At 36.5% G+C, this 23,519-nt stretch overlaps 1 protein-coding gene across 17 annotated transcripts in view; it reads right to left on the bottom strand.

Moving 5' to 3' along the window:
* PRRC2C (proline rich coiled-coil 2C) overlaps window positions 1-23,519 on the bottom strand; it is a 99,496-nt gene that overhangs the window by 7,854 nt on the left and 68,123 nt on the right. For 10 of the 17 annotated variants that reach the window (XM_060033886.1, XM_060033971.1, XM_060033920.1 and 7 more), the window contains 11 exons: window positions 23,236-23,321; window positions 17,740-17,928; window positions 17,349-17,600; window positions 16,064-16,156; window positions 12,881-12,982; window positions 9,278-9,479; window positions 6,865-7,068; window positions 4,671-4,783; window positions 4,284-4,420; window positions 452-683; window positions 109-231 (listed from right to left, as the gene is read on the bottom strand). In XM_060033886.1, coding sequence (XP_059889869.1) covers window positions 109-231; window positions 452-683; window positions 4,284-4,420; window positions 4,671-4,783; window positions 6,865-7,068; window positions 9,278-9,479; window positions 12,881-12,982; window positions 16,064-16,156; window positions 17,349-17,600; window positions 17,740-17,928; window positions 23,236-23,321 — 1,733 coding nt within the window. The remainder of the gene's footprint in view (window positions 1-108; window positions 232-451; window positions 684-4,283; window positions 4,421-4,670; window positions 4,784-6,864; window positions 7,069-9,277; window positions 9,480-12,880; window positions 12,983-16,063; window positions 16,157-17,348; window positions 17,601-17,739; window positions 17,929-23,235; window positions 23,322-23,519) is intronic. The other 7 variants (XM_060033912.1, XM_060033981.1, XM_060033930.1 and 4 more) reach the window with 4 other exon arrangements.

The raw sequence follows: 23,519 nt of genomic DNA, 5'->3' as shown, positions 1-23,519 counted from the left end.
ACTTCCCCATCTTGGTTCTATTTAAATTCCCCAACAATAACAAAAGCAACAGCAACAGCAACAGCAGCAACAACAACAATAATAGTAAAGAAAATTGAGGAAATTTACCATGCCATAGTTTACCTGCTGGAGAGCACTTGGTGACTGGGCAGTGTTATAAAAATTTGTCTGACCAGGCTGTTGTACTTGTCCAGAATAAAGATTTGAAGCCTGGGTAAGATTCGCTCTAGCCTAGAAAATATTTTGTAAGAAGTAAGATTGAAATATTTTTCAGTTCAGATATCAAGATCATGACTTCAAAGTAAGCTCTAAGAATTTTAGCATTAGATAGAAAGGAAGATCTTGTTTTTTCCACTGTGCCATTTAACATTTTTTCTTTCAAAACTGTTTTCTTAAATAATTTGCTGCATAGGAATACAAAGACAGTGCATGATTCTAGCTCCTGCCTTACCTGGAGAAGATGTGTATCAATCAGTTGGGAACCCCCTAGTCCTGATGCCTGACCCAACTGATGTTCATACAGTATAGGAATAGGCTGAGTATTTGAAGTTTGCTGAAAGGCAAGACCCGACTGTGCCTTGGCAAGTTCCTGGTGTTGGACAGCTGGGAAGTTGTGGATGGCAGTACCAGAAAGTACCACAGATGGCTGGGATAGACTGCTTTGCATGAAGGCTGGCTGAGATCTACAGAAGTATTAAAGAGAAAAGGCTTGTGTTAGAAGTTAATTCTATCTGGAATCTTAAGAATGAGTATCTCAAATGACCAAATACTCTAATCAGCACAATTAAAGAGGCAGAGTGTGTCTAAAGCACTTGTTTCAAGATTTAGAGCCCTGTATACAGCAAAGCTCCCCATGTAAAAGTTCTGGGAAAAGGCTTGCTCTTCCTGAGGAAATGGTAAGATTTCCTTCTCTTTAACAATGAGAATAATTCTCTTTTCATGTGTTCATTAGCCAGCTCAGAACCAAATCTGCTGTTTTTCTCTTTGGTATTGACATTCTATTCAAATTTATAGACCCCAATAGCTCTGACTTTCGTTATTCGTATTTCATTACTTCCACATATATGTGTGTGTATATACATACATACATATATATGTACATATATTTTTCCTCTAAGAGGTCTCAAGACCTCTATGGAATGAAGCAGAGTAGTAGTTAGCAACAAGATTACCCACAAAATTTTGTTTTGTTAATTGAGGTATAAGGGACTTATAACATTACACTAGTTTCGGGTGTACAACATAATGATTTGGTATTTGTATGTATGCAAAATGATCACAATGAGTCTAGTTAACATCTGTCACCACACAGTTACACATTTTTTTCTTCCTTGTGATGAGAACTTTTTAAGATCTGTTCTCTTAGCAATGTTCAGATATGCAACACACTATTATGGTCAAAGGGTATAAACCTCCCATTATAAAATGAGTCATGGGGATGTAATGTACAGCATGGTGACTATAGTTAATAATACTGTACTGCACATTTGAAAGGTTTCAAAAAAAATACAATGCTGAAATCTAACCTCAGACTGCCCTATTATTTCTGGGATGGAGGCGTCCAATCTTTACACATGTGACAGGAACAAAACCCATTAAGCAGGAGCACTAGTCTAGGGTCACAAGTATTCTTTACAATGTCCACTTATAATCTGTTTCAAATATAAAATGTAAAACATAAACATACTGTTAAAACTACCCTGGTCCTGGCAGAAATTAATTCAAGGATTCCCTGTTAATAAACACTACGCTAGTTATGTTCAGAACAAGAAACAGCAGAATGATGCGGTAGGGATACAAACAACTACTTTCAAAGTTGAAACTGGTGCCTTCCAAGTAGCCATTTGCCACAATTACATATACAGCTTATATTTCTATTGAACAGGTCTGGTCTTAAAAAGTACATCTTCTGGGGCTTCCCTGGTGGCGCAGTGGTTGGGAGTCCGCCTGCCAATGCAGGGGGACATGGGTTCGTGCCCCGGTTTGGGAAGATCCCACATGCCGCGGAGCAGCTGGGCCCGTGAGCCATGGCTGCTGAGCCTGCGCATCCGGAGCCTGTGCTCCACAACGGGAGGGGCCACAACAGTAAGAGGCCCGCGTACTGAAAAAAAAAAAGTACATCTTCCAAGGCAATTGTTAAAATGGGGGTTACAAATACAGAATTGCATTGCTAATCCATCTCCCATGGCTATGGAAGACCTTACTATTAATTACTAAACTCTTTTTAACAGAGCTGAAAAGTAGCAAACTTTTCAACAATGTTTCAAACAGCCAGTACCAATTAAAAGGAGATTAGTGCTGAGATTAAATCTATTTGCTATATCTAAATCTACTGAAGTTTTAAAATTTTAATTTTTTTTTTTAAAAATAAATTTATTTATTTATTTTTGGTTGTGTTGGGTCTTCGTTTCCGTGCGAGGGCTTTCTCCAGCTGCGGAGAGCAGGGGCCACTCTTCATCGCGGTGCGCGGGCCTCTCACTGTCACGGCCTCTCCCGTTGCGGAGCACAGGCTCCAGACGTGCAGGCTCAGTAGTTGTGGCTCACAGGCTTAGTTGCTCCACGGCATGTGGGATCTTCCCAGACCAGGGCTCGAACCCACGTCCCCTGCACTGGCAGGCAGATTCCCAACCACTGCGCCACCAGGGAAGCCTTAAAATTTTAATTTTTACCACAAATTTCAAGATAACCTCAAATTTAATAACATGAAAGAGATTGCCTATAATTCCAGTTGGGGTAAATAATTTTACTTGTAGTGAGAGAGAATTTCTTGGAATAACCAAACCCAAACTGTCATACTATACCATTACTCTGGTATGACAGAATAATACCAGAAAATAAAACATACTATATAATTATACAGATGTACTAAATTCTACTGAATAATCTTTAATAAAAAATGAAGTGAGAGCCACATTTATTAAGTTTACTAATAACTCCGTTCCTTTGAGAAAGTTTGATTAGCTGAGCCTAGCTTCTTTAGGAGTAAAACGTAATCTGAAAGAAATGAGCTGTATCAATTGATGCCAAGTTTAATCTATAAAGTATGGAAATTCTACCTGAACCACTTAAAAAGCAAAATTCCAAAAGGAAATGCCTAGTTTTGCAACCTTCTTTACAGTAAATGTCCTGAAAGGAATTTTTCTTTTTTTTAAATATTTATTTACTTATATATTTATTTGGTTGCACCAGGTCTTAGTTGCAGAAGGCAGGCTCCTTATTTGCAGCTCACGGGCTCCTTAGTTGCGGCAGGCGGGCTCCTTAGTTGTGTCATGCGAACTCTTAGTTGCAGCATGCATGTGGGATCTAGCTCCCTGACCAGGGATCGAACCCGGGCCCCTGCACTGGGAGCGTGGAGTCTTATCCACTGCGCCACCAGGGAAGTCCCTTATTTTTCTTTTTGATGGTTTAGGGCCATTACCATGAGTATCAATGACAGGTATACCATGATGATGACTGAGTTATGCCATGATCACTGCTGTCATTCAACTCTTACCCCACCCTTCCACTCTCATTAAGTTGGAGATGAGAGACACCTGGGTTAAATCCAGGCTCTGCCACTTATTTTCAGTGTAACATTAGGATAAAATACCAAAGAATCCAAAAACAAAACAAAAAAAACCCCCACAACTTCTTCGAATGTCAAATGGGGATGACTTAATTTACCTTATATGGTTTTGTGAAAACTAAATAAATTAGTGTATGTAAAGGGCTGAATAACTATCATATATAAAGAAGTTCAATAAAGATCAGTTTTCATTACTTGCTTAACTGCAAAGATAACTTACAGTAGTGAATCTTTCAAAACAATGGTTTCTTCTACACTACAGAGCATCACCACTCATCACCACTACTTCTATTCTTTGACACTCTACTCTCTCGCTTTTATTATATTTCACCCTGGCCTCTGCCCCCTTACATACTGTAATGATATCTGCCATGCCTCAGCTCTTACACAGAGCAGGTCTGGATTTAGAGCTGTTAGCAGCGAGATGGCACTCAAACTTTCAGGTCCTTTAGCAGCTATTTTCTGTGATTTCTAATTGTTATAGGACTGCTGTTAGCCTCTTCTTCAAGACGCTTTGACGGTTCACTTTGTTCAATAAAGACTGACAGAAATTACCAGAGGCTGAAGTTCATGACATATACTCAACACAATTATTTAATGTAGTTTGTAAGAGGGTCATTGAGTTTTGGAGGGGAAGGAGGGAGTAGAAAGGATATGGTAAGAAGGCTCAGCAATTACATTGTTTCCAACATCACAGACATAATTTTAAAGCTTTTACCTATATGGTTGAAGTGAAGAACTGAATAGTTCCTGAGCCTGGGAAACAGCAGGTCCAGCACCCAAACTTAGCTGGGCTTGATGCTGCCCTTGCAGTGGTGCATAAATAGGGATTGGAATCTGCTGAACTGAAGTTGGCTGCAATGCAATGAAAAAAACAATATATGAACACCATATACACAAATGACAACACCTGGAAAATAAACATTCGAGATATGAAACAAAAGATTAATGCTATGTATCAGTTCCTTTTTAAAACAAAACCAAATGTAAACATCTAAAATTTCTTTTCAATACATTACTAGTTCTACATTGAGCCCCCAAATACTATCACACCACAAAAATGCAAAGAAACAAATACAGAATGGAAGAAGCCTGTGATACTTACCTGAGAGAGACCTGGTTGGAAGCCTTGTTGCTGAGCCAAGGATGGTGGAGCCAATCGTGCATGTTGGGTATTGAATAAATGACTTGTGTCCATATAGAAAGCTGGGATTTGAGCTAGATTGGCAGGAAAAACAAGCAGCGATGAGTGTCTAAACTTCAGAATTTTCCAAATAGTAACAGAAAACCCCAAAAGCGGATTTCAAATAAAGTGAGCCCTCTGAAAATTAATACAGCCAAGGAAAAACTAGAAACGTGGAAAGATACAAATGCAAAAAGATGTAGAACTTCTTTCAGACAGGTATATGCAAAATTAAAACAATGAAACTCTAGAACTTGTGAAGGCAGACGAAAATAGACACTCTCATACAGTGCCGCCACTGCAGTATAAACTAGTAAAATTTTACATAATCCACTAAAACTGAAAATGAACCTGTTTACCAGCAAATCCACTCCAATTTTAAATCTACCAACTAGAATTTAGCAAAATATTTCAAAAGAATTGACATTTAATAATTGAAAGAATTTGGTATAGATTCTTAACAGATTTCTTCTCTATGTTTATACTCACTACTTTGTATTATGCTGTTTCTATATAATAGTATGTTTGGGAGAACTTCCCATGTTGTTTTTAATTTATTATCATTATAAACAATACTGCAATGAATGAACACCCTGATACATATATCTCTGATTAATAAGTAAGTTTACCAGTACAATAAGATTCCCAACTATGAAACTGCTACTACAGTGACTATGTACACATAAAATATCCTGAGATACTTTTCTAAAAGAATTCTGCCAATTTATATGCTCACTAGCAATGTACTTTTTTTTATTATTATTTTTAATTTTTTTTGCAGTACGTGGGCATCTTACTGTTGTGGCCTCTCCCATTGCAGAGCACAGGCTCCGGACCTGCAGGCTCAAAGGCCATGGCTCACGGGCCCAGCCGCTCCGCGGCATGTGGGATCTTCCCGGACCGGGGCACAAACCCATGTCCCCTGCATCGGCAGGCGGACTCTCAACCACTGGGCCACCAGGGAAGCCCAGCAATGTACTTTTAAGAGCCTATTAATAATACCTGTGAATCCTTATCGATAGTGGGTATTAAATATGCTGGGTATTATCAATCTTCCTAATATTTCCCACATAGAAAGACAAAAAATAGCCTCACTGTCCTTTTACTTTGAATTTAAATCATTAGTGAGCTTGAATATTTTTCAAATGCTTATTTACTATTTAACTCAGATTAACATTGTGACATTTAGGAGGACAAGTTACCCCCTGCCAATAAATATTTTTTTCTCTTCTTTGCTGTTCTTAGGTTTATTCTTCCTCATGAACTTTATCATCAATTTGTCAGGTTTCAGATAACAAACTCCAGTTATCTGTAGAGGGTTGGTTCTAGGACCACCCCCCAGATACCAAAACCTGCAAATGTAAAATGGGGTATATCATTTGCATATAACCTAAGCACATCCTCTCATATACTTCATTTTTTAATTATTTCCAATTTGTTTATTTATTTATTTTTGGCTGCACTGGGTCTTTGTTGCTGCGCGCAGGCTTTCTCTAGTTGCAGAGAGCAGGGGCTACTCTTTGTTGTGGTGCGTGGGCTTCTCATTGCAGTGGCTTCTCTTGTTGCGGAGCACGGGTTCTAGGCACGTGGGCTCTAGAGCACAGGCTCAGTAGTTGTGGCACACGGGCTTAGTTGTTCTGCGGCATGTGGGATCTTCCTGGACCAGGGCAGGCAGATTCTTAACCACTGCGCCACCAGGGAAGTCCCCTCTCATATACTTTAAATCATCTCTAGATTACTTACAATACCTAATACAATGTAAGTGCTATGTAAATAGTTACCTGTGTGCAGAAAATACAAGTTTTGTTTTTTAGAACTTTGTGAACATTTTTTTCGAATTACTTTCAATCCACAGTTGGTTAAATCGTAGACTCGGAATCCATGGATATAGACTGTACTGGACACTAATATGTCTATTATATATATAACATATGTGTAAGAAACAATTGCCACACACCCCAGAATGCTTGCCAAGGAGAGACAGCACTCAATTCTATGAGGAAACAAATTTGCAAAGCAGATCAAAAAATATTTAAACTTGAAAGGTAAGGGAAGAGAGAAAAAAAAGCATTAAAACGTCTTCATTTTCTAAATTCCTTATATTCAAACATCTTACCTGCTGCAGACTGAGACACATAGACTTGTGGACTCTGTTGCTGCTGGGCAATAAGGGAAGGCATACAGCTTAACTGTGAAAAATGACTTGCAGAAGGCAGGCTGCTTGTCTGTAATTGTTGGGGTTTCACTTTACAAATATTAGGAGGGTCTGACGTGGTTGTAGATTTTGTACTTAAAGAAGAGGTAGTATAGGTACCAGCTCCTACATTCGGGGGAGGGATAAAATAAGGGTGAAATGTAGCATATTTTAAAGTACCACTGATGTTCACAGTAAACTCAAGCACCAACCAGAAACTGGAAAATTAATATTTATGCCCACTGTGTACTTATTAGGCGCTTATATACGGTACCTCAGACAACAAGTGGATATGAGGGGGCTTGTAAAAGGAAGACACATTTATCAGATGCAAATAAGACTATAAAATCTGGAGAAATATAAATACAAAATTAAAATGAGGAGAAAATTTAAAAATAAACTCACAAAATAAGGAGGCTGAGAGCCTACAACATTGTTATAGTTTAGCCTCAAACTAATATTTAGTTTTTTAATCATCACAAAGGATAATCAAGAGCTTCATTCATTTATGGTGAGGCATAAATATTAGCACAAAATGGGCCTTGAGAGATCACAATTGCTCCTAAAAAGTCACATAAACTTAAGGTTAGAATTTTTTTCCTCTTTCTGGCAAAATACCTTAAGGATAATCTTTAGAAGTTCACTTATTTATAAATAAATATTTGAACATCTATTAAAGGCCAGGCATAGACATAAAAACACAGAAGGATAAACTGCCTTAAGAATAATTATTAATGTAATATAAAAATTTAATGTAAATTGCTCCTAAAAAGTCATATAAACATAAGACTATTCCTGTCTCTCCTTGTATATATACCAGCAAAAACTGGTATTTAGTGATACGTTAAAAACAAGACAAACTATTAATAATACTAGAGCAAATGACAATATAGGTATTTGATTCAAAAGTGTGATGTAGTAGTTATTATTTTCAGATATCAAATGATGTTCTAAGAGAGGACCAAGACTGAGGTACCTCTGTTCTTGCACTTGAATCTACCAGTAGGATGACTAGCCAAGAAGGTCCTTGTTAGAAGTTTATCCTAGTTGAGGGGAATGTGGGGAAACTAGACCCAAAGGAAAGGAAGTAGTTGGGTTCCAAAGAAAAAACTAGGAACCTCCCTAGTCCCTTTATTTCCTAATCTTCCTACCATACGCTCCTCCTGGTTCCTTTATAGCCTCACCCCCTATCCACCCAAGTAGTCTGGGGCCCAAGCTGGTAAGCATAATGAAGATGCCTTGGAAATGGGTGATGGGGAGTGCCTGAAAGGGTTTAAAGAGGGAAGAAGTACAGTTGGAATACTCTCTTTTGATTTGAATATCTGGGCTTGTCTTAATACATATATCTGATTCCAGATAATGTCAAAATAACTATAGTACAACCTCAGTCCTTTTGGTGCTTGAAAATAGCACAGAAAGCCAGAATACTGAAAATCATTACTGCATTCATTAAATGAGAACTAGCCAAAGCAAGTAAATTCTGTGCTGTATATATTTTACATGTATTGGAAAGGAGTTTCCCGACTGTTTTGGAAACATTAGAGAGTATTAGGAAAGCTTAAAACGAATTTCTATTTTCAGTAGAAGAAACATGGTTATACATATGGTAAAAGGGTATACCTTCTTAGAGTCAAATATTTCAGAAACATCTCTGGTTCTTTAAGAATGATAAAGCCCCACATGAAATATAGTTCAATGAAAGGATTACACACTAGAGAAACATTTAAGAAAGAAAAACATCTTTTAACTTGGGATGCTGATGGACTTTCCTTTAAAAAACAAAAACAAAAACAAAACCCCGAAACTAATGGATATCATTTACTCAAATAACACAGACTGGAAATTCTCTACCTGTAACTCTTCCCCAGAAAATATGTTAAACCAACAGACTTAGGCCAAGAGCTCCTTCAAATTAGATACAGATCACACAAAACTTAAAAGCTTTGTGATTCTATGTTATTTCCGAGTTGGTCTAATTAGCTCTATGAGTTAAATAATAAAAATTAAAAGGTGAAATTTATAGAAAAATTTAGAGGAACAAGACAGAAAATTTCCCACCAATTCCTTACCCGTATGTGTATTGGGAGTTGGGGTGGGAAGAAGAGAGGGTCAAGCGAAGTATTTTAGTAAGCCATCATTAAATATTTGCCAAATTAAAATTGGGAGAGGGCAAGAGAGGGGAGGGAGGGAAGAGGTTTATAAACCAGCTGATAATTATCTCATGTGCAATCTTCTGTCTTTTACAAATAATACTTTGAGGGATAGTAAACAGTAAAAGATCATAAGAAACTTTAAATAATTTAAGATATTTAAAGAAAAGGTACAAGACCTCTACCTGATAGTGAAGTTGTGGGAGTGACTGAAGCAACAGGAATCTGAGGCATCGATGCACTTGAGAATGAATTGTAATTAGCAGTGCTTGGTCCACTGGCACTACTGCTGACTCCACTTGCGATTGGAGGTGCTGTGGAAGTTACTGGAGATCCCTTTTCCCTAACATTTGGAGAATTTTCCCATGCCTTACGTGCAGACTCCATCTGCAACCAAATGAACATTTTTTAAAGCCAAAAAAAAAAGAAAATCACTATGCTAACAAAACTAATACACATATATAAACAAATACATATACATAAATGTGTTCCAACTATAACCTTTCAAAAACCACATATAAAGATTAGGACCATAAGGCTTTCAAAGCTTTCATGTTCTCCTTTATCTCTACTCCTTTACTCAAATTGGAGGCAGTGGGCTTTAATTATGTCTCTATAGAGAACTTGTTGAAAGCTTTGGCAAACAGGTCAGTGAAATATAGTCACAGCTCTTGTATCATCTAAACATGAGTCCCTATTCCTACCAGTGAATAAGGAAATGGAAATACCATGTCCCTTTAGGACTGACATAAGGCTCTGATTCTAGTAGGAAAGACACTAAAGGCCCTCCATTAAATAAATATCCATTCTCTCCAGTCTTTCTTTTTAAACCAACAGTTCTCAAATGGCAAGTGACAGGTACCTTTTGTTTGGCTGTTTTATGCTCAGTGTTTTAAAAGGCAGTGTAACCAGACAGGTTTTAGGCTTGGGTACAGTAGAAACACTTCTTGTTTCACCTCCAGACCCCATCAAGCATTTTGGGTTCTGACTGCCACCATTTGTATTTGTGGCTGCTGGTTTTACCTGTAGGCTTAGTTTAATCTATCTAGAGCTATTCAACAGACAGACAAATGCAAGCCACATATAATTTTAAATTTTCTAGTAGCCACACTTTAAAAAATAAAAATAAAGAGGTAAAACTAATTTTGGTAACATATGTTATTCAACCCAATATATCTACAATAATAATTAAAACCTATAATCAATACAAACATTGAGATGTTTTAATTAAAAAAATTAACATTTCAGATCCACCATCTATTTAATTTTAAACTTACAGCACACACCTCAACTTGGATTAGCCACATTCAAGTGCTCAATAACTACATGTGGCTTGTGGATACTGAACTGGAGAGCACAGATGTAGATCCTCAACTATCCTGAGGCTCCTTGAACAGGAAAGGAACAAACAGAGAGATTCTGAAGTTTTTAGTTCTACTAGTCAAAATACTGAGCTGAGAGGAAAAATCTAAGATAACCTATAAAATTCAGCTGCAATGACTTACACCAGGGTACTTTTCACAAATAAGATTTAAAAATACCACTGTTGGGAAGTTTGTAGGTCTCTGAAGTACCAACTTTAAAAATTTCAACCTGATTTTAAGTATTTGAGAAGTATCACATATCTCCCTACTTTCCTGTTAAAACACACACTATATATAATATAACCTCTTCTTGATGGCTAATATCATTACTACAAATTCAAAACATAGGACACTTTTAGGTTTACTTGACTCTTTCCTTTTCCTCACAATCACCTTGCTGGTTTCAAATGTATTTTATTTTAAAACAAAAGTCTTAGGGGGTAAGAAACAAAAACAAAAAACCCCCACACCACCACTTAGCAAGTTAGACAAAATGCAATTTGCTTGTACAGTCTGAGATTTTATAGCTTAGAGCAATGTTATAGACTACAATGCCTTTACAACCAGTTTTGTTGTATGGGAAATACATAAATTATAGGTTATCAATCTTACATAATACTTAAGCCATATACAGTGGTTTCATTTCATTTCTTAAGCAGCATGAAAATTTAGATTCTAATTTTGGAAATTCAAGGAAACTAAAAAGTATAATTACTTAACTACATTCATTTTTCCTTTTGGCAAGTATACTGTTGACAATACCCATATAATAGAAATTTCCATACTTCATAAATTACTCAAATAAAGGTGTCCAAAAAAAAGTGAAAATAATTGACAAGGACCTACTGTATAGCACAGGGAACTCTACTCAACATTCTGTAATAACTTATATGGGAAAAGAATCTGAAAAAGAATGGATATATGTATAGGTATAACTGAATCACTTTGCTCTACACCCAAAACTAACAAAACATTGTAAATCAACTATACCCCAATATAAAATAAAAATTAAATTAAAAAAAGTAAAAATAAACCAGAAAAAGCCTTAAGCTAATACAATTTAATTTAAATTTACTTTAATTCAAATGCATATTATTTCTTTTTGGGGTGTTAAAAACATTAAGTGAAAGGCAATGAGGAAAGGCTTTCTGAAGAATCAACAACTGGCCTGAAGAATAATTAATGATGATATTGTATTTGCTTATGCGAAATGAGACTGCCTTAAGCAGAATAACGGTAAAAACCACATGTAAGATATAGTATGAAACACAGGTTAAGACAGTCATTCAGGTGGAAAAACAACAAAAAAGGCTGAGTAGGAACTGGCAGTAAACAGTAAGAACTGGGTAAAGATGGAGATGACACAAAGCAGAAGCGGTTGTCTTGTAAAATCTTATAGTCTCAAACTTGTATTTAAGCAGCTTCTTAAAAAGAAGTTGGGGGTATTAAAAAAAAGTTGGGGGGGGCAAGGGGACAAGTGGTCAGGAGGCTGGAGAATCAAACAGAAAGAGTCTAGAAATAAACACTGGTCACATTATTAAAAAAAACTTAGTTACTCCCTCTCCTGAAGATCATCAAAAAGATTCACTGGCAACCAGTGTAGCATTAGAAAGCCCTGCTACAGTAGAGGATAAATACTTGCCCAGGTTATGAAACTAAACAAACAGCACCAAAGAGATAAATAAATGCAGTTAAAAAAAAAAAGTCCTCACTTAATTCCACATCTGTACTTTTTAACCACTGACTAATCTTGAGGTGAACAACTGATTTAAAATACTCTCAAATAACTCAATTGTAAAAAAAAGTATTAGTAACATAGCTCAAAATTATAAGAATAGGAGATTTAAAAAAAAAAAGCCTAAACTTCTTGACATCAAAAAACATGTGTTGTGTAAAACTCTTTTGGACCGTTACTCAAAAATTATCCAACAAAAATCAAATCAAAATCACTTGTATTAATCTAATCAATTACATCTTCATAAAATATTCTTAATTACATTACATTCATTCAATTCACACATGACTTAGAGGAAAGACAGAAAATTAGCATTCTTACCATTATTAGTACTTAGGATAAAAAAACATGCAACACCAAGTTAGTTGTTTTCTATACAACTTATGTATCTAATAACTATTAAGATCTCTAAGAGGAACTCAGTACAAACATGAAATATAAAATGCTCTCCTGTACTTTTAAGACAAAATTCACAAGCATAATATGCCTCACTTTAAATATGAGGATATCAAGTCACTGCTATGTGGTATTAGAAACGAATACAATTTTAAGGTATAATTTGACATCATTTCTTCAGCTTAGTGTTGCTGCTTTTCACACAAAACTAGTAAAAATACCGAGAGTATTGTTAACTTATGTCCCCTTGCATGCAATAATCAAGGACCTTTAGAAATGGATGTAGTACATACCTTGAAGGTGAGGCTGAAAGTAGTGGGAGGAACTGAAGTTAGGCTGGAGCTCTGTTGTATAGTCTCCCTCTTAGGGAGGGGGAGGGTGTTGGGCAGGGGCACCTGAAAAGGTAGGCAACACATATTATAATCTAACTAAGTCTGCTACAAAAGCCCCATTAAAGATAATGCTAATGTATTCTAAGGCTATTTTCATCAGAGCCAAGAGGAATATTTGACTGCTTAGTTACACTGTATTTATAGTAACTGATAATTCTGGACATCTTAGATAAAACTTCTGAGAAGAAATACTATCTGCTTATTTATGCATAAATTGACAGAAAAAGAATCTGTCGCAAACACAAGGTAAAAACTCAAAGGTCATGCTTCCTATATTTTAATATATATACAAAACACCTGGGGGTGTTGTTAAATGCCGATTCTGATTCACTTGGCCTGGGGAAGGCCTGAAATTCTGCCTTTCAAACAAGCTCCCAGGTGATGCTGATGCTACTGGTCCCTGGACCATACGCTGTATAGCAAAGCTCTAAGTAATATAATTTCCACCATTTACAGGGCCCACAGGTCCTATGAGAAGCATTTAACATGATAGGGTAAGTATAAGAAATTATTCTCTTTACAGCAACCTAGTCAACTTATAACTAGATTCAAGAACAAAAGTAATGTTGAGAGGAAAATATATAGTATCACCCCCACCTCATTACACTAACCAAATTGCTTTGCTATAGTAAGACATGATTATGGCAAGTACTGTTAGAAACTTGAAGATACTAGAAATGCACTACTCATATCTCTTTTCTTCCTCTAAGTCTCTGGATCTTGAGAGTTTATTATGTACTACTATATGATTGATTTGTACTACTACATGATGGTTCAGTCAGTTGTTTAAACACAAAGACTGAGTTGTTGGGGGTGGGTTTCAGATAATCACTTTGTGGTACTATGGACAATCTAATGGAGATTATTTTATAAATCTTTAAAATAGCTGTGCCATAATAATCAAAACACCACCTGCATTTAAATCTTCAAGACATTCAAGATTCCAAACAATTGTAATATAAGGTACTACAACCAATAAATATTAGCTAAGATCCTTAAAAAGTGCGTTAAGCCTCGGGAAATAAGGCTTTTTTTCAGTTTAATTTTAATTTTTAATTTTTTGGCCACGCCAGACGGCTTGTGGGATCCTAGTTCCCCAACCAGGGATCAAACCCGTGCTCCCTGCAATGGAAGTGCAGAGTCCCAACCACTGGACCACCAGGGAATTCCCCAGTTTAATTTTTAAAAAGACAAAAGTTCTATGCATAAAATGGAGCCCCCAGACTAATGAATTAGAAAGGGACATTTCAAAAGGTCCTAAATTTTTTTCCCATGTAGGACGTTTGTTTTTAACACTACATTAAGCTCAGAATCACCACCAAACTTGGCACAAATAAGCAACACTGTGAAATCATTCCAAACTTATCACCTTTTATAATGCTCCCTGACCCAAACTGATCTTGTTTTCAAACATACTCTGGATACACTGCTAAAAATCAAATATAGACTATTTACTTAAACCCAAGACTGGTCGTCTTCCCTTCAGTAGTCCTGTGTGTACAAGTCACTATGTTAATTAGCCTTGCAGATTAGACAGAAACCATTAAAATGCTCATATGGATATTTTCAATGAGTTTTAAGGGTTCTGAGAATAATGATCTTCCCTTCCATATTCATATTTTATAAATTATATTTTTAGAAAAGAGTTGTTTGGCAGAAAGCATCATATACTTTCTGGAAAAGGTAACATACTCTACATTTTTCTAAAGTGAGAAAAGACAGCATGATTCAAGTATAATTAAACCTTACTGAAATGTTACTAATTCAATATTTGAGAATCCATGTAGTGACATCAGGAAGTAAATTGACAGAAAGTCTTTCTGCCCTTCCCAAGTTTTCTATTACTTGCTATAAGAGGTTAAATAAACCTTTCTCCAAAAGGTCAGGGGAAGAGGATTTGGCATATGAAGTGAAGCTTCATAACATAAGTTGGACAAATTACATTAATCAGCTCCAAAAGTGTTCTCTTATCACAAAGAGAAAATGTGTGTCTTCCTCCTTTCTCTCCTTTTTCCTTCAGCTGGACTACAAAAGTTGGATTAAATGATCCCTAATGCATCTCACCTAAAAGTCTATATACCTGATGCTAGAGAGAAAAACAGAAAACATGGGAAAGACATTGTAATAAAAGATAATTGAGATTTTTATTCTAAAATAATAGAGTTAAAGCTTTTTAAGAGATCTTTAAATATATCTGTAAAGGTTATTTTTTTAAAAGAAGCCTTTGTTTAATATAGAAGGCTATATATAAAAAAGAGACCAGATGAATTTCCACCATACCTGCTCTCCAAAACAAGAGCCATACACGTAACTTCTAAAATGCTCTTCTTCTTCCATGGGAGGTTACCTAACTTTTTTTTGGCTCACAATTTTTCACCTGTCAGTTAGTGAACTAGGCCAAATACTGGACTTTACTGGTTTTTAACAGTCTTGAATTATAACATGGTTGCTTTGGGATACTAGAGCTAAATTTACATAACTTACTGTCATCTTTTAACACATTTTTGAACGGAGACATATTACGGCCACAGGCGTTAGTTTCTGCAAAAATCCCCTGGTCCATAATGTGTTAATAGAGCATTTAAGGCTATATGAAGATATACATTACAGCTCAATCTTCACAAGAGGAATGAAGTTGTTAACGTTCAGTATAATTTAAATTCAAAAAGAAACACATAAATCTTTGGTAATAATCTAACTGTCTTTTTAAGTGAATGACCTTTCACTGCATTATAAAAAGGTGTCATTTAAGAACAAAATTACCAACCAAATAAATGCCAAATCTGTAGAATGTGAAAGCTAAGAACAAAAATTCTTACCAAACCAGGTTAATAGGATTAGTACTTATGAAACCAAGCCTCAGCATCACAAGCCTGTATATTAAACATAAAGCTGATGACTTTCAGGGGAAAAGCAACAACTCAGCTTTGACTATTTCCCCTAATTATATTACAGTGCTCCTAAATACAAACTTACTGTCAACTTTTTCCCTAAGAAGAGTTAAATATTGGTTATAAAGTGTGTATTAGATAACAATAGCCAGGTTCCTATTCAAACTTGCCACATCTCAGGTTGATTACTTACATTATTAACCAAAGTATCCTCCATCTTTGCATTATTAGTAGCCACAGTGTTAGGCAGAGAGGAAGAAGGTGTAGTATAGTCTGTTACAGACTCCTGTGGAGTGGTAATAGAAAAAAATACGTTTTAAACTGAATTAAAGAGTCACTTTCTGATAACAGCCTAACAGTTGTAAAGTTGTTTGGAAGAAAGCAGGAGAGAAGAGCAGATCTTAAGACTCAAATCTTAAAGACCAAAAGTGGGATAAAACAAACATGGACCTACCACATTCCAACCACTGCTGGGGTCCTATACATTTAAAAAATATACTGTATAGTACTAGGAGGTTGTCAACAGTGTCAAATAGTTATTTCTATGGATTTCTAAAAGAACTCTGTGTGGTTCTTAATCTATAGCTTACTTTCAACTATTGATTTTTTATTTTCTTCAAAATAAAACATGGATAAACGAATGTCAAGATCTTAGTTGTCACAATTAATTAGGTTTTAGGATAAACTCCTTGTTTATCATCATGAATCTCTTCTTTAAACATGGCAGAGTTAGATCACACAAGCTTTTCACTTCTATGCACTGAGTTGTATGGCAATTAAAAAGAGAAAAATATTCAAGTAATATGAAAGATTCCATCTACCTTTCTTCTCCATGAATACATGTTCTGGAGTGAACACCAAATGGCAGATATAAATTTGCTACTCCCACAAGTGTCAGTCCCCATAAAGTCACTCAGTGTATCTTGCCTTAATGACTATTTCTAAAGATATGCATCTTTCATTCAATGTAGTTCCTAAATGCAAGTCAACCATTCCTCTGGTGCTCAACCAATGAAACATGATCTGTTCCAACCCTGAAAGAAAACTGGCTATACTGGAGTTACTAAAAGTTTATCTTTTAGTTTATCTTTCCTGACTTCAGAATCTCACTAGTGTGCAAGATAAGGAGGGGTCCACTGTAACTCCATTAACAAAATAAAAAGTAATATAGAGCAATTCTTTCAAAGTCTATAAACACGCTGAAAAGCATTCTAATCTTTGGTAAATATTTTTTCACTTTGAACTACTCAATAGTCCAGAATTAAGTTGCCATAGAAAAATAATTTACTGTAAGGAATTTCTTTAGATCACATATGCACACCATGAAATAAAATCTTCTCTGTAAGAAATAATAACCCTTATAAGCTATAGAATTATATGCCTCAAGAAAAAAAAAAAAGTATTTTGTTATTGCTTTCCCCATTCATTTTAGACGTGATTTGCATCAACTGAACTGGTAATCATTGCACATTGCTTACCTTCACGTTAGTGCCATATTCTGGGGACGATACTGAGATCATTGTTCCTATTTCAGTAGACATTTCTGAAACTGCTTTGGTTTCCTTTGTTGCCACAGGATCTGTACTTCTGACTGTAGCAGGGCTTGATTTCTCTTGTCCTTCCGGCTCCACCTGTTGGGCATCTTTTACTTTTCTATTTTTTAATGAACGTTCCTTTCCAATAGGACCAGGTTTATGTTCTTTGTTTTCTACTGGACTCAAATCTGGAAGCTAAATTCAATGTTTATGACAAAAACACATCATGATCAAAGACATTCATTGAAAACTAATCCAATTTTGAAACTTATTTATTCTCCTTAAGTGTTAGTGGCTTTCATACAATTATATCTGGAACATGAACTATATTTACCTTCTGGGCTTTGATAGGGCCTGCCCGTGGCTGCTTCTGCCGTTGTTCTTTAGGTTCAGATATTTTGTCAGTAGTTTTTTCCGAAAGCACAGGAACAATTTCATTTTCACCCCCGTTTGAAGCTGGAGCACCAAACTGAATTGTGTCAATTCCAATTTCAACTCCACTTTCTTGACTATTCTTTGTTCCCTAGTAAGAGAACATTTAAAAACTTGCTTCAGATGTGAGAGAGTGGCATGGACATATATACACTACCAAATGTAAAACAGCTAGCTAGTAGTGGGAAGCAGCCACATAGCACAGGGAGATCAGCTCTGTGCTTTGTTACCACCTATGGGAGGGTGGGAGGGAGAAGCAAGCGGGAGAAGGTATGGAGATATATGTTTATGTATAGCTGATTCACTTTGTTATACAGCAGAAACTAACACACCATTGTAAAGCAATTATACTCCAATAAAGATATTAAAAAAAAACCCCTCTGGTTTTATAATGATAAAAACTTTAAAAAAAATACTTGCTTCAAAGCAGAATTCAAATTTGAATGATTTATGTAATAGCACACATTTTAAAAGTACAATAGAAGGTCTGAAGCAATCTACATCCAGCTGAGATTAACTGACCTTGGTTTATGTTTTAGGAGAACACTCCCTTAACCCTACTGATTTGTATTAGAACACAACAGATAAAATAAAAACTAGGACAAGACTTAAGTTTTAAAGTCCTGGCTTTAAGTGCCCTGGGTTGAAGGGCAAATCACAGCCTCAAGTTAAAACAAATGTAAAACATCATTTAAAACAAATGTAAAACAAATACAGAAAGGCACCACCAGCAAGAGATAAAGGAATGAATTAATGGAACAGAAAAAAGATAGGAATTCCAGTGTCACCCACTTCTGCTTTGAAAATTAAATGAATTAATATACATGAAAGTACTTCGTGATTGGTAATGGCGTGCACACACATCAGAAATTCATTCATCAATTAAACTGCTACTTTATGTAATACCTTCTTTGTGCTAGGCGCTGATCCAGGCAGACACTACCTATCTAACTTGCATTATAATGGATGAAGAAAATAAACAACTAAAAAGTTAGATAAGGGATATGCAAAAATTAAAATATGGTTAAACCACTTAGAAAAAGGCCCTAGGAGGTCATACTGAAACTGAATCTAAACTATAGGATTAGTGGAAGGTGTTTCTGGCAGAGCAAACATCTAGTGTAAAGGTCAGGAATTTAAAAAAAAAAACAAAAAAAAAAAACCTAGTGAGGCTGGAACACAGCAGGTATTAGGAACAGTGGCAGAAGATGGACAAGCAGAAGGTTAGATGACATGGGGTTTTGTAAGCCTGAGGATGTTTATAACAATGTCCCCCAGTGGACATTCAAAACCACAGATAGTACTCAACAGTGCACATACTGTGTTTTTTTCCCTATACATACACACTGATGATAAAGTTTAATTTACAAATTAAGCACAGTAAGAGAACAGCCAAATTGCCAGTCACACTATTTTTGCGCTTTGGGGCCACTATTAAGTTACGTAAGGGTTATGTGAACACAAACACACCAAAACGACCAACTTGATAACCAAGATGGCTACTAAATGACTAATGGGTGGGTGGGAACACTGGATTTCATGACGCTATTATTCAGAAGGGTGTGCACAATTTAAAACTTATGAACTGTTTTTTCCTGGAATTTTCCATTTAATATTTTCAGGCTGTGGTTGACTGCAGTTAACTGAAACCACAAAAACTGTACTTAACCTTTTCATGGAAGAACAAACAAAAAGACAAAACTAGGGACAAAGTTAAACTTCAGGCCTTGGTCTTATAATCATATCACTATTTCATATCATTTTTGGTACCCCTGAATTAAGTGTGGCAATTACTGTGTAAGGTTATTGTTATATTTATCAGTATAACAATGTCAACAGTAGGAATAAGGCATGTCATTCAGATCTATTTTTAATATCTGAACATTCACTTTCAACTACAAACAGTACTGATATAACTTAGAATAAACATCTCTGTTTTAGTCAATGTTGAAATTTTCTAGTCAGTTCAATATAAATGTACAATTAATCTTAGAAGAGAGAATGGTGCAGTACTTAATAACTGAAAGCTCTTGATTTTATGTACAAAACAATTAAGAACTTATAAATAGTTAAATGAATAGGAATATAGTTAATGGGACTAGTTAAAATAGTTAATGGGACTTAGAGAACGTTAGACAATATTATATTCTTTGAAACAAAAAATGTCTATAAAATATAGATAAGACAAGGAGAGATGATAAAATCATTCTATCCAGAAAATATAAAGAACATAAAGAGGATGAAGAAAAATATGCATGAGAAAAATGAGATACCAACAAAATATCCTGGTGCTCCAAGAGGCTGAAGAAGAATGTAAGCATCCTTCTAGTATTATCAACTTGTAGTGGAATGTCTACAACAAAAATCTTGCAGCTGAGAGATTATGGTCCCTGTACTTTAATGTCAACTTAAAAACCTGGACCAAACATTTTAATAAAATTATTAAACCAGTACACTCATCCAAAACAAAGAAAAGAAACTTTCTACTCCATCCTTCTCATTAGTAATGAAAAATCAACTTTCTATACAAGAAATGTTCTAATTAATCATAATGTCAAAACAAATAGGCAGAGGAAAAACGATTAAACTGGGCATCTCAGATACAGAATCCAGTGATTCTTAATTCTATTTTTACAAAGAGTTCTCTGTAGAACTTAAAAAAAATCAAAACAGATGATGAGGCCTACTCCAGACCTAAGTCAGAAAGCTGAACTGGGGGTAGGGAACAACAGGAAGACTTCCCTGAAAGGAAAAAAGAAGAAAAACAAAATCTCTTAACTGTATCTTCCTTGACATTTCTCTGCTCCCCTTTTATGGCAAAACTACTCTAGGTTCTCTACACAGTCAGCCTTGCCTCAGCATCCATGGGCTCCACCGCCCCTGGATTAAAAAAACCAAAAAAACACCCGAGAAAGTTCCAAAAAGTGAAACTTGAATTTGCTGCACACCGGCAACTATTTACATAGCGTTTACATCGTATTAGGTATTACAAGTAATCTAGAGATAAATATATGCAAATACCGTGCCATTTTATACAAGAGACTTGAGCATCATTCGACTCTGGTATCCGTGGGGGATCTTAGAACCAATCCCGCTGCGATACTGAGGGACGACTGTACTCATCTTTTCTCCCATTTTCTCTTAAATTCACACTAACCAGGCTTTTGCACCAAGTGCTCCACCAACATTTTTTTTGTCAAAGTCACCAGTGACCTCCACATTGTTAATGCCAACTGTCAATTCTCAGGGTCTGTCTTACTTGACTTTCCAGCAGCATTTGACACACTTGATTTATCCCTCTTTAAACTCATCTTTCATTTGGATTCCAGGACACTTTTCTCATCACTTAGCTTCTCCATCTCCCGCAACTCCCTGAGTTGGGACTCGGTTTTTGTTTCTCTTCTCTTTTTCTAACTACTTTTATAACTCATTCTCCCTTCGTGACCTCAACCAACGTCATCACTTAAGCACCATCTAAAGACTTACAAATTTATGTAGTCAAACTAGACTATCTTCTCTGAACTACAAATTCTACAAAATTCTACAAACTACAAATTTTTTTTTTTTGTGGTACGCGGGCCTCTCACTGCTGTGGCCTCTCCCGCCGCAGAGCACAGGCTCTGGACATGCAGGCCCAGCGGCCATGGCCCACGGGCCTAGCCGCTCCGTGGCATGTGGGATCCTCCCAGACCGGGGCACAAACCAGTGTCCGCCGCATCGGCAGGCGGACTCCCAACCACTGTGCCACCACGGAAGCCCTACAAATTCTTATATTCAACTACCTACTTGACATTTCCACTTAGATGTGTAATAAACATCTTAAATCTAACAAGTTCAAAACTGAATTCCCTGATCTTCTTCCCCAATGATGATTCATTTTACAGCTTCCCAATCTCAACTGATGGGAACTCTATCCCTTTTGTTGCTCAAGTCAAAAGCTTTGGAGATAACTGACTCCCTTTTCTCACATATCACATTTAATTCATCAGTAAATTTATGAGCTCTATCTTCAAATACCCAGAAACCAACCATTTCTGATCACTTTTTTTTTTTTTTTTTTTTTTTGCGGTACGCGGGTCTCTCACTGTTGTGGCCTCTCCCGTTGCGGAGCACAGGCTCTGGACGCGCAGGCTCAGGGGCCATGGCTCACGGGCCCAGCCGCTCCGCGGCACGTGGGATCTTCCCGGACCGGGGCACGAACCCGTGTCCCCTGCATCGGCAGGCGGACTCTCAACCACTGCGCCACCAGGGAAGCCCTCTGATCACTTTTAATGTCACTTCCCTGGTTTAAGCTATCATCATTTGATTATTGCAACAGCATCTTACCATCTCTTCTTTGCTCCCACAGACTGTTCTTAACAGACTACTTAGAATAGTCTTTTAAAAAGTCAGATGCTGTCACTCTTTTTCTCAAAACTATCTACTGTCTTCCTACCATGCCCGAAGTCCCTACCGGATCCTCCACCTATTATCTTTCCAACCTCATCTGTTCTCTTTTCATCCCTACTTCAATCCAGCCATATGGACCTCTTCAAACACACCAGGCATGCTCCTGTGTTAGGGTTTTGTATTTACTATTCTCTGAACCAGGAATTCACTTTTCCTCAGACAACTGAATAGCATGCTCTCTTACCTCCTTCAAGTCTTTAATTCAAGTGTCACCTAAGTAGCCTTTTCTGGCCACCCTATTTTAAGCTGTCTCCACACCGCCTGGGAAATTCCTTATACACCTTCCTTGCTTTTGCTTTTCTCCTCAGCACTGATCACCATTTAACATTCTATGTGTTGTTTATTGTTGGTTCTCCCCAACTACAATGGAAGCCCCATGAGCACAGGGTTTTTATTCTGTTTTCACATCACCACCCACTTTTTCTAAGGCCACAGGTTAGGACAGTGCCTGACACCATCACAAGTGCTCAATAAATGTTTGTTCAATGAATGAAGAATTGCTGGCCTAAATAGTCAATTACCAATACTGCGTGTTTGAGAAATTACGTTAGAACAACCTCCCGGAAACTCTGCTTCTAGGTAATTATACTGATTATTCAAACGTGCATATCATTAAAAACATAGAACAGTCCAGAAAATAGTAATTGCACTTATACTCTCTGTGTCACAAAGCTAGAACTTTTAAAATGTTAACCTTAATATGTCTAAAGGTGAGAAGCAGCTTATAACTGTTGAGATTCAGTAGCATTAACATCACTTGGGAACTTATAAGAAATGTACTCAGGCCTTAGCCCAGAACTAATGAATCAGAAACTCTGGGCATGGGTCCCAGCAATCTACTTTAATAAGCTCTCCAGGTGATTCTGATGCATGCCAAAGTTTGAAAAACTGTTTTAAGGAAACTCTGCCACACTAACCCCACAAAAGCCATTATTAAGTCTGTTCCTACCTCTGATGAAGTAGCTGATCCAAATGATGTTAGGGGCTTATTCCATGCACTGACTGAAGGTGGCTGCGGTGGACTAATGGGACCTACTGAGAAGGAGAAGCCACAGGAAATATGACCATTAAAATTTAGAGGCTAATAATCTTTAATCCATTTAACCCTTTCTTTTAATGGTAGCTAGATAATAAAACAATGACTTTTCACATGGTATATAATACTTAAAGAGATTCTTGCATACCAAAATAAATATAATCTCCTCCAAAACATTGTACCATTGTTTTATCAAC

This window comes from Delphinus delphis, chromosome 1, assembly GCF_949987515.2.
Source record: "Delphinus delphis chromosome 1, mDelDel1.2, whole genome shotgun sequence".
In the NCBI taxonomy this organism is placed as follows: Eukaryota; Metazoa; Chordata; class Mammalia; order Artiodactyla; family Delphinidae; genus Delphinus; species Delphinus delphis.
The sequence above is the reverse complement of the archived record's forward strand: the minus strand, read 5'-3'. Positions and strand labels throughout refer to the sequence as shown.